The following is a 12,202-nucleotide window of genomic DNA, read 5'->3' as shown; positions in this document are numbered from 1 at the left end:
ATGCCTTGGTCCATATCAGGCCTGGTCCCATGGGGAAGCACAAGCATTGTCCAGGTTCTACATTTTGTTCACCTTTTACTAGGCTGTGTCTTTGTGCAACAAGGTGTAAGGTGAACTTGTTGGTATGTTTCAACATACTATATTCCTCTTCAAAGACAAAGCCTTTAAAATTATTATTTTGTCTATCCCCTCCCCTTGATGCAGAATTTTTGAACATAAAGGCACAGAAATGACATTTGCAACATGAGGCAGATGCACAGTGCACACAATGTGCAGATTGTTATGATAAAACATGTATGTACAGGAAAAAAAATCACACATCAAAATCAACTAAACAAAAAAAAAGAGACATTAAGCTTACCATAGATGCCTGTGGATATACATGGGAAGGCCTGTGCAGGAAAGACAGAGAAATTAAAGTCAAAACATGTTCACATAGATTGAATAAATGGGACAAAACAGTTGCTTTTATCAATCTCATTAAGCACTAAATAAACTACATCTGAGGTAAAATCTCTTCTGCCCAAGATGTTAAAATCCAATTAGCTTTTTTGTCCTTTATTTAATTTCCTTTCACAGTAAAACACACTCAACTTACTTTCTTGTTCTATTTAACAAGCTATGATTAAAACCTACAGCAGATGAATTAAAACACTCACAACTTAAAGTAAATATTGCAAGATCATTGTTGAACACCGACTGTTTACCTTTGTATGTTTACCTCTACTGCTTCACTTGTTTATTCCCACAAGGAGCAATTTACAGTACCGTTTGCCCAAATCCCTGCATTGCTAATGCAGAACTGCACTGTAAACCATGCTCCAGCTCCCATGCACAATGAGCAAACACACACACACACACACACACACACACACACTGTGCTTTTCTGTTCTGACTTCCCACAACAGGCACATTAAATTCATACTGGAATCGAACAACCATTTACATAAAAATTATATGGATTATCACAATCACACTGCTACATTAAAGAGGTTGTAGGACAAAATTCTATCTCATACCGCTTTACTTGAATGAATTTAGAATTTAGCTTTGTACATAGGACAGATTTCATTTCACAGTGACTCAGCTGTGTCTCAATAACAACACGTATATCCCAGCAGGAGGCTCTTCAGGGCATTTGATTCAAATGATGACAAAAATAAGTACAAAATCACAAAGTCACTGTTGCCACATTTGGGTCAATAGCAGGAATCAATAATATCCCGCCAGCCACTTAAGTGCAGGGACACATACACAAAACAAAGCAGACATGCAGAGAATCAGAATAAATACAATAAATATAAATATTTTCATAAGCTAAAGAGCAAAAACCTACACATATTTATGGCTGTCTTTTCCATAAAGATTATAAAAAGTAACCACCTTGTAATAGTTATTGCTTTGTAGCACTTTGCAGCAGACATATTATTCAAGCATGGCTTTATAGCTGAAAATAGTTTCATTATTCTTTACTTCTGTGAGCAAATATATTATGATACATAGGCCTCGCTGTGAGCTTCCCTATTTCACATTCATCTTTTTAAGTATATTAATAAACTGTAAAGAGAAAGGATTTTTTCAAAGGTCCCATTTGTCCTCAAAAGCAGCTGAATACGTGCTTTAGTCGCTGCATTCATCAAAAGGCGTGGCCACAACATTAATATAATAAGAAGACAAATGGAAAAAAAAAAAGGAAAACATTCCCACTAGCAACTGGATGAATATAGAACAAATAACTATAGAGATCTATCAAAGAATAGCACCCATATGTCAAATTATCCCAGTGCCAAAACTGAGCCCAACAGTTTGTTTTGCCACACTGACCCTGTCAAGTTGTATTTAGTAACATGCTGTTGTTAGCAGCCGTGCCAAGATCACTTCATTTTAGAAGTGAAAACACAATTAATAGATCTGAAAGCGAAAGACAGCTAATTGATGTCTCCTCGTATGATGATGATACAAACAAGAAGTCAGGGTTCTAAACTGAGGTGAGTCTTTTCAACGGAGAGAAGAAACATAAATCACAGATTAAAAAAGCAAATAAGTCATTAAAAATACTGATAAAATATATAATTACAGTTTGTCTGTAACACATCACATCCTATGACACCCGCTTTGAAATGCAATGGCCCGTTTGTCCTTGCTTTAAGCAAAGAGGAACGAGTCTCTGTTTGTATTCTTATTTACCAGTTTTCAGGTTCCGCCTGTCAAGGTGAATCTTTCTTCTGTGGGGTGATTTAAATCTTTTACCGAAGCGCTGACCTTTCCAGATGACTGTGGGTCTGACACAAACCACAGATGATGAAGAGTGGAAAAGCATGGCCATTTTTAGTCCTGTGCCAAGCTCTGCCCATCGCACATACACAGGCATATTGAGATTTAGACAAACAAAATGGTCAAATATCCAAAAGAGATCAACAGTATCAGAAGGAAATAATAACTTTTTGCAAATTTGATGTTAGATTTCAAAGTTGTACTTGAAAAACCTCAAAGGATGTCTAAACAACTTCACAAATTAAATTCAGCTCTTCATATATGTTTATTATAATCCATGGATTCATTGGCAGTATGTTGGCGTTTAGATCAGTGAAAACCTCTATTATTTTAGCTACTCTTAAATTATGCCAGTTTTACATTTGGCAAGTCAATACAAACAGGAAGCAAGATTTACTTTAGCAGGAGGAATGTATTTGAAGCCATGTAATAATAAGGAGAAAGTAAAAATGAATTTAATCTTCAGACAAGATGAGCATTATTTCCTGTCAAAGCCTCCAACTAGTCTCCGCTGCCAAACTGACCCTGAGCCAGAAGCCTTGTTATCCTCTCTCAGCTGAATGGCAGCGATGTCAGTCTCTTAAACTTAAACGTCTGTTCTGATGGCAACTAAAACTTAACACGTCACAGGCTGGGGCAGCCATCAGCATAATCAATTAAAATCTTTTTTATTAGTTCCTTGGCTGTTCCATTAAAGGGTATTGATCTTTGTGGTGTGAAAATGCAATGAGTAATCACTTAACAGGATGCTGTAAAGATCTGACACCGCTGTGGCACATGCAGATGTCGCTTACTTGTTTAAAGGAAAGTTATTGCAAAAAGTGAAGTGAAGTATATATCCAATAAAACTGTAAAGCCTGGAGAGTATTTTGGCGCATCTCCTTTTCATCCATAAATCAGCCTCACAGCAAGGCATAAATTACACTGAGGTGTGCACAAATGATAAATCTTACTGAAAATAACAAAAGCTTATTATTCATAAACTTCGGGAATTGTTAAAATCATTAAAGGCTTTATCTGCAAAATAAGACTTTCTTAATTTAAAGGTGAACGTCAATACCCGTTCACTGCAGTAGTACCTGCTTTAGTACTGCAGTTATTCACATGCAGAGTAGATGAGTGGTTGCCGTCAGTCCAAATGGAACTGGTCATTATCAAATAGAGCTTTAGCTCTGTAAGAGACCAAAACAAATGACTGCCAATGTCCTACAATTTGTTAGAACAGCATGCCAGTCAAGAATACTACAACTGAACACAATAAAAAGCTACAGTAGCTTTCAGAAGCAGCCACAGCATGCAACCCTGCAAGTGTAGCAAAGCACAGCCTATTTTCCTTTTTCTTTCCCATCAACCCTGGGCCACCGTAGAAGCTATTTTGATAGTTGTTAGTGTACATGCCTGTACATCTGCTTACACTGAATAAGATCCAGTGTTAATTAGGACAGTCAGCAGTATATAAGCAGTCGTGACCTATGATTCCTGGTTTAGGTTATTATTTCTATCTCTGGTTGCTCATTAGAAGTGAGTCAGCATGTTCGCCTGCACCCTGGCATGAGGCTGTGCCTGACATGTTGGCTTGTTGCTGATTTTCTTTGCTTAGGGAATGTTCTGAAATTGGTCACCAGGGAAATTATTCTGTTGCTGGGGATCCTCCCTAATCTATCACATCACTTTAAAGTAGAGCACCTTTCCTCTCAGCATCTCTGCACACTTATTCAGCTCACAGTATATTAAGTACAGTACAGAGTGGCTACAGTGATTATTGTTGGAAAACTATAATTGTGTTACAATAATGTTAATTCAATTCACATACATTTACTGTAATATTTACATAGGGAATTGGAATTAAAACATTTTAAATTGACACAAGCATAGCTTATTAAAACAATGACTCATTAACATCAAAGTGTGACTAGAGTTTTGCAAAGGCAGTGCTCATAACTGTTATTCCACTGAGAGCACGATAGCCTGCAGCTTTCAGTCATTTGCTAACCACCAGGAAATAACACAGTAAAGATGGCTCAACCTGTGGCAAAATGTGGCTGCCCTGCTGTAGCCGTCACCTTCCTATGCTGCAGGCACTACAGAGTAGCCATGAGCAGACAGGTAGAGGTAAGAAAACCATGCATGGGCACAATGACTGCAGGATGCTGCCGGGGGAGCACCTCGTCTCGGCTGGCTGAGTAAATAGCACTGGACCCAGGGTGCTGCCCCCGTAGCTTGAAGCCTCCTAGCCTGTTTGCAGATGGAAGCTATGCTTATAAATCACAGCAGAAAGGGGAGACCTTGTGCAAATGCGACTACAAGTATGTTATTATTCACCACTGTTGCCACAGTGTGGGCTTACATCAGAATATCAGAACATGAATTCAAGAGAATCCTCTTTGTTGACTGCTGTAATTCTTTAAGCATGTAGGTCATGCCTGTTTTTTCTGAATCAGCTACCTGCTGCTGCTGGGACGAGCACGTCATGGTTACTGATCAGGATATTCAAATATGACACATTAACACCCTTTTATTCTGCATAATACCACACTCCATATTCTAATGTGAGGGCTGACTGTGTGAGTGTCATTTTGCTAAGTGGAGGATGGAGAAAGGCAGAGGGTAAGAACCTGAAACCTAATGGCCCGAGACCCACCTCTGTTGTGATCAAGTGTAACTATTATCACAATAATATCTCTGCCCATTAAGGACTCACTGAGCATCACTGGCTGTGTTTACATGCAGGGAGTAGCTTGCTGGCCATGATCCTCTGGAAAACAACTTATTAAGGATAAGCTGCTTGCATGCACCTTTGTGATGGAGAATCCGTGTTGTTATGAATAAACCAGAACAGAACATTCCTGTCCTCCTCTAGGGTCCTGCCAGCAATAAAGTATGAAAATGTGCCGCCACCGAGCAAATCCTTTCCCTGTGCAGCAGCAGGTAACATCTGACACAGAGGAAAGAAATGACAATCTGAAAATTGTAAATAGTGCTTAGCACCATAGTTTCCTTGACATCAACATGTATCTATCGTGCAGTGCGGAGGCACGTTTCTAGCAGCAAAGAAAATAAACAGTGAAAGGGGTAAGCTGTTTACCTCACAGTAAAATATTTAATGTTGAAATATACCATCCACCATAACCTGGTCTTTTATAACCATATTGTGGTTAATTGGGTTATTCCAATCCAAACTTAATTTTCAAGCAAGATTAGTTAAGGAAGGATTACAAGAGTTGCATGTTATATTGGCATTGTGACAATTTGTTACATAATAAGAAACATTTTAATAAAAAAAGTATTTGTTTGTTTTTGTCTGGTTCCGGTCTCCCTCTTCTCCTCCATATTTTCCACTTTGTGCTTCAGTATTATGTTACAAACTACAGGTTATTTGGTCAAGCAGTCTCTAGGACTCCAGACTTGAGGGAGGTGTGCATAAATGGGCTCAAAAAGTTCACAAGAGAGCTCTTAAGCACTTGCCACTTCTAAAGTGAGAAAGAGAGTGCACAAGGGCAGGCATTAGAATTGGACCAAAGATAGACACATTAGCTGGACTGTCTTTGGCCATAATGAAGCTCAGGGTGATTCAGGCTGAAGCATGTCCATCAGCTAAATATATGAGAGAGGTGAGATGAATGGGTAGAGAAAAAAAAGTTGTAAATGCTGCAGCCTGTGGATAGGGCAGAGCAGTGGAGCAAATACAAGCAGATAGTGAACTGATGGCTGCTTGATTCATTGGTCCATAACCAGCTGCATGGTTGATCAAGCACGGTTCACACTGAAGCCCAAAGCTACAGCGCACTAAAATGTTTTTTTTTAATACAATACAGTCATTACAATGGGAACTAGAAAGCAACTTTAAACATAAAACTGTAAAGTACCTGCAAAAGATATATATATATATATATATATATATATATTGCACATGAGTACATATACATATAGTACATATGTACAAATACCATCTTGTTTGGGTAGGAAACTGTTCCCCATTATTATTCATACCACGTTATTTCCCACAGAGGTCTGCTGGTGACACCGATTCCCTTAGTGTTAAAGATGAAGCATTTACAGAGGCATAAAAATGATACTGTTCTGAACTGAGGGCACAAGCAACCAGACGTCTGCTCATATTTATGTATGAGGACTCCTGCTCACTATCAGCTGAAATTATATCACTGACCACTGAGCAACGGAGAGGCAGAGACAAAAGAAAGGAATTCACATCGGTGAGACAAACTGACTGACCTCTTTGTGACCCGCTCATGATTGACAGAATTCAAATGAGTAGGCGAGGAACATGTCAGGTAAACTCAATAACAAAATGCATTCCTACTTTTCCAACCACTACTCTGTAGAGCTGCAGGCACACTTCTTGTCAGATATTTTCTGTTTTTTTAAGTGTAACTTATTGATTAGATTAGCATGCTTGTGGTGGGTGACTCAAGACTTCTCTGTGGGTTGATCTGAAATGCTGTGCAGCGGAAAGAGCCTCAGACTAAGAGTTGGGGTAATAGGCCTGTGGCTTTGTCATCTGATGAGGAATCATCCGTCTCAAATAGTGGTTGGGGCCTTTATTTACCTCAACTGAAGGGAGAACCAGGACTTTATTTGAGACAGGTTTTTATTAGAGACAGACCTTTATGTCTATTTCCCCCTGCTTTATACAGTATCATATTTTAGTTGGAAGCCTCCCTGGTTTTGATCTGATGTAAATGGAAACTCAACATTTCATTTGTCGATCAGGAAATATATTTCACTAAAGAGAGAATATGGTATGACTATTGGTGAAAATAATGCTGCAAAGTTGTATATTATCCTGAATTTACCTTGGGAGCTATTATAGTATAGGTAAGTTTAGTTTTTTTTCTTTATTGGCAACCAGACTTTTTGTTCCAAAAGTTTTCTTCCGCAGTCTCAGTTATTATTTGAATATCGGCTTTTATTTCAGAATTTATGGTGTCTAACATCCGCTTCTTTAAAGCCTTGAACTTAACTTTGATTAAGATCCTCACCCTGAGATGATTAGAATGGTCTTATGAAATTTTTATTGTATTTATCACAAGAGCCATGACATTATAAACTGCAGGAGGCATTTTGATTGAACCCTGAGATGGAAGCAAAGACAGCAGTAAATGAAGGAAAATATATCTGTGGTAATTCTGAGCAAAACGTTGGATTTGAATATCTGAACCTCAATACTCGACAAGACGTCATTCAATATGCAGTGGAGAATACATCGTTCTATATGCCTCAGGGCCTCTGAAGCCTTTGATTATTCCAATGAGTGCTTAAGAAATGTAGAGTATGGTGTGCATGGTGTAAATCATTTGCATTTTGGAGGCCTAAAGTACAGGTGGGCATAAAGAAAATGATCAAAGCAGGGAATAGGAATATATCAAACTGCTATTTCATAGGGTATGTCAAAGTGAGAAAGCCTCTGAAATGCTCGAGATAAAATGAAGCAAAAGAGACAAGCCAAGCCATATATCCCTCTATGGAAGGTAAAACCAAAACATGTGGATTCTCAAATATCCATACCCCATGTCAAACTGTCTCAGCAGGGCTTAGCAGCACATGGAGCTGGGAGTTTAGAATTATCAGTAATCCAAAAATATAGCTCATGATTCGTACCATAAGAGCAGATGATTCCCAAGTGGTTCTAAATGAATAGTATAATAATCATTAGGGAGCATTTTTTTTATGAAAAAATTATGTTAATTTCCATTCAAAAATCATTTTCAACAGCACATTTAATCAGAGAAAGGGAAAATAAAGGTTCTGGTCTTGGAATGAGAAATCCAGCCTATGGTAGTCTTCCAACATAAGGCTACTAATTAAACATTTTTTCCCTTTCAAGGACTCCTTTTCATTTCACATTTCAAAAGCACCATATCAAAGGGGCTTCAAAGTCAAAACCCCACTCTGAATTTTGAGGTGACAGAACAGCATACATATGAAGACAACTGACTTGCTGCATGGCCTCTGTCTTTGTAGCAGGACCACTGTGAGACAGAACTCATGTCTGCTGCATATTGCATACTAATGACCACCGGAATACCTAAAAAATAAAGGCATGTCTATACAAAAACTGAGCAAAGCAGTTTGAACCGAGCTATTAAGCAACCACCACTGCCATCTAAAGAGAGCATGGATGATTAAGATGGACCTTTATTTCGTTCCATGCATTATTTATAGCATTAAAGGTTTATTGATGAGCTACTGTGTGGTTAGGGGTGTGCTAGTATTTTGGCACTCAATGTAGTAGGCTAAGAGCTATTGCGCAAGGGTAACAGAGGAGTCAGAGTAAGAAGGTGAAATGGAGAAAGGGCAATACAGTAGCATGTGGTCAGCAGGGTGGCTGGAATTAAAAAGGTTGATGTGAAAGTAGAGATTATTCTTGCTTGTCACCCACAATAAAGGCCATCATTGAAGGATATCCCTCACAGACATCAGCGGTTTGGATGGATGCACAATTCCCAATAGATATCATCTCCCTACAGTCTCCAGGTCATTCCCACCGTTTCAACTGTACACAGCCTTTGAAAGTTGACTGATTGCACAGTGACAAAGTCATATTTTGTCAGCACAACAACCATATACAAGACGGCAACAAAGATTCCCTGCAGTTAAAGTAAGAAATCTATTACAAGACTTTATCAAAATTATGAAAGACATTTATGTAATGGAGAAACTGACCTTTTCTTTAAAGCTGCAAGTAAGTAGATTTCAGTCATATTGGGTTAAAAGGATGCAATGCTCTAGTGCCACTGAACCCGGCTATTTTATTTTAGAATTTTTTAGGGTGTAAATACTGGATGAAATCATTTCCCTACCATTGCCATCTAAAGGAAATCAATGAATGTGATGCTTTCTATGCTGTAAACAAGAGTTTTTTTGTTGTTTCTTTTGCATTGTTTGCTTGTTTGTATGTTTAATTTTGCTTTGTAATTTTTTTTTTTTTTTTTTTTTTTTACAGTTTGTGCTAACATGTTTGCAAAAATATATGAAAGAGTAATGATGAAAAAGGTCTATGGTGTGAAAAAGTTGATGATTTTTTATACTCTCAATAAAAACTATTAGTGTGATTTTATGCCGATCATGTTTGTATTAAAATGATCTTAAGAAATTACACAAAGTTGCTTACTTAATGTTACAGCTTATTAAAAGACTCCACAACTTATATTTGTTGGACATTTTGTCTAATTGTATAAAATGGAAACGCTAAGCTTTTATATCCCAAATGCATGTAGATGGGTCTGCACAGAATCATACCGGATGATAAAATAGGTCATAACCACATTTCCCAAAGCACAAAATAAAACATTTGTTAAGACACCCAACCTCATTAACTGCAAATCGAACTGAGCTCTCTGCATTGGTGTAGCAGTGACCCTTTAGAAGCATTTTAAGTACATAATTATTATTGAATCATATGAACACATTTTCCAATTAGAAGAGTGAATGTTTGTCTTTTTCCTGTATACTGTAAGGCAAAACATACAGTATACCACTGGGTAAGTCTGTTTATTTTGATTGCTTCATCGGCCTTGTGCTTTAGGAATAATTACTCCAAGACTTGAAGCATGGGATGTTTTTGTCAACTGGGAATTTAATGGACTTAATGAACTCTTTGTTAACGAAAGCTTAAGGTGCTCTGTGATTGCCTTCATCGCACTAGTTCAGTTCTGCAACACTGATGATGGCTCATCCCAGTTGCACAACTCCACTGATACATAGCCTGTGTGAACTCCTGTGATGCAATGTTGTGGGGGAATAAAAGGCAGACTGCAGCATGTTTATGAGCCAAGGTAGGCTGGGGTGAGATGAATGGGTATGAGAAAAAAATAGTACAGCCCTGGATAGCTGGAAGGCTTTCTTTTCTGTTGGAGGTTAGTGATTTCACTCTGCTGCCAGTGTTTGTGCTAGGGTAGGCTAAACATGTGATTGATCCATCTCTCTACTGAACGTGCAGAAATAAAATTATATTGATCTTCGCATATAATGCTCAGTAGGTCTCCCTTTAAAGTCTGAATAAATTGTTCTATAGATTATACTGTATTATAACATATAGGGCCTTGGATTGTAAAGTACAGAACAAAGAAGTCAGAGAATAACGATATCTCTAAACTCTACACTATACTACAACACTAAGACATGATCACATAGTAAATGATAAAAATCCATTAGCTTATTTGAGACATACTTATTAAAATGTGGGTAGATTTCAACATCACAAATTATACACAGACTGTATGCAGTTAAGGGATCTACAGTACATGTATACCAGAGCTTTGATTCAGAGTATGAAAGCCTGTAGTCTGTGGGCAGACTAGACCCAGCAGCACACTTTCACTTTAAAGCTCCCCACAACATAAAGCCATAAATCTGAGCTTGCCCAGAGGTAAGAGCAACCAACACTAATTAACAGTACCCAGATGAGAGGTCAAGGCCTGTGTCGTATTAGCGTGAGAAAACACTATTTTTCAATTTATAGTATATACTGGTCTGGTGCGCTTTAAGTAATAAAGATTTAAGCTTGCAGTACCATGGGCATGAATACAAATATATTTGATGTACACACAATAATGCATGTTTCTGACCTCAGTTTATTCTAGCTGTATGAACATAAGGGCTTTCTAATGAAATAACTAAATTGTCTTTATACAACTGACACTTTAGATATGACGACTGCCTCAGGGAATGTCCACAAAGCAAAACTGCTGATCCAAAGTAAAGCACAATTTAGGCACACTGCACAGAATTGGTTTTCAATGAATATGTCTAGCCCTGAAAAGGACTTTGGTCCAAGGACATAGTAAGCTCTGAGGAGGTCAGCTCTCCCTATGTGCAGACCTGTGGGCCATTCTCTCACACTTTGATGTGAGCTCTGATGATGGCGTGGCAGGCGTAGACTCAGGAGTGGAAGGATTAGGGACAGGAGGGACACGGGGAGTGACAGCTTCCTTTGTATTCGTTTTATCCTCATTTTGGGTATAACGGTAGACAGCATGCAAACCACTGGCTTCTCTAAGGTGTTTCTTTTTTGGGGTGTAAAATCCTCAACTCTTAAAAGAGAGATCAAAGGCGCAGCAAGCTCATTGATAACTGTATAATGGCTCACTTAAAGAGAAGAGGCATTTGGTGAGATGGGCGCGTGGTTCAAACTGCAAGCTATTAGTCATGCTGTCGGCTCATTTCCATATGTGTTTTATTGTCTCATGGGCAAAGGCTACTGCACGTACTTGCATTTATTGCACTCATGGTAGATTTAATGATATTCATACCTCCGGCAAAAACAAAGAGACTTGTATCTCTTTGTCTCCATATGAAAAGGCTCTTGAAAGGTGACAATGTGAATGTGCATTTTTCGCATTTCTTTGATAAGCTTTTAGCCTTGCTTGTCTGGAACCATATGAAGCTACATAAAAGCACAGCTGTCACAGAAGTCAGGATTATTACAGACTGAATATGAATAATGCAGACATATTTTATATATGTACACAAATAGGATGCTTGTTTGGGTGCTTCTTTTTCATCTCAGCAGTACTGACTTTACCAGCTTTGAAGCCACTTATAAAACTAATCATTAAAATAACATACAGTTAGTTTGAAGTGGCCAGTGCTGTTTAATTAATTAATTTAGACTTTTATCAATCTATAAAGGAAAACTTCATACTTAAAAAAATTCACAATAATTGGAGATATGTGGTTTTCATCGGACAGCAAAATAAAGTAAAAATGCATGCCTGATGTCACAGAAGGCAAAGTTCTTTATGTTTTTGTTTAGGTGTATATGAATTCCCTGTTAATTTGTGACTGTAGAGTTGAATTATGTATCAAGAGACACTGAATTTCACTGGTTGAGGTATGCACGTTTATATTTCTGGAACTACAGCATCACTAGTGTTGCCCTGTTCACTCCATCCACTCTGTTTGAGAA

General features: G+C 38.1%; 1 protein-coding gene across 8 annotated transcripts in view; it reads right to left on the bottom strand.

Moving 5' to 3' along the window:
- Positions 1 to 12,202, bottom strand: part of macrod2 (mono-ADP ribosylhydrolase 2) — a 390,971-nt gene that overhangs the window by 92,432 nt on the left and 286,337 nt on the right. For all 8 annotated transcript variants that reach the window (XM_046070270.1, XM_046070272.1, XM_046070269.1 and 5 more), the window contains exon 7: positions 362 to 392. In XM_046070270.1, coding sequence (XP_045926226.1) covers positions 362 to 392 — 31 coding nt within the window. The remainder of the gene's footprint in view (positions 1 to 361; positions 393 to 12,202) is intronic.

Source organism: Micropterus dolomieu, linkage group LG15 (genome assembly GCF_021292245.1).
Source record: "Micropterus dolomieu isolate WLL.071019.BEF.003 ecotype Adirondacks linkage group LG15, ASM2129224v1, whole genome shotgun sequence".
NCBI lineage: Eukaryota > Metazoa > Chordata > Actinopteri > Centrarchiformes > Centrarchidae > Micropterus > Micropterus dolomieu.
The sequence above is the reverse complement of the archived record's forward strand: the minus strand, read 5'-3'. Positions and strand labels throughout refer to the sequence as shown.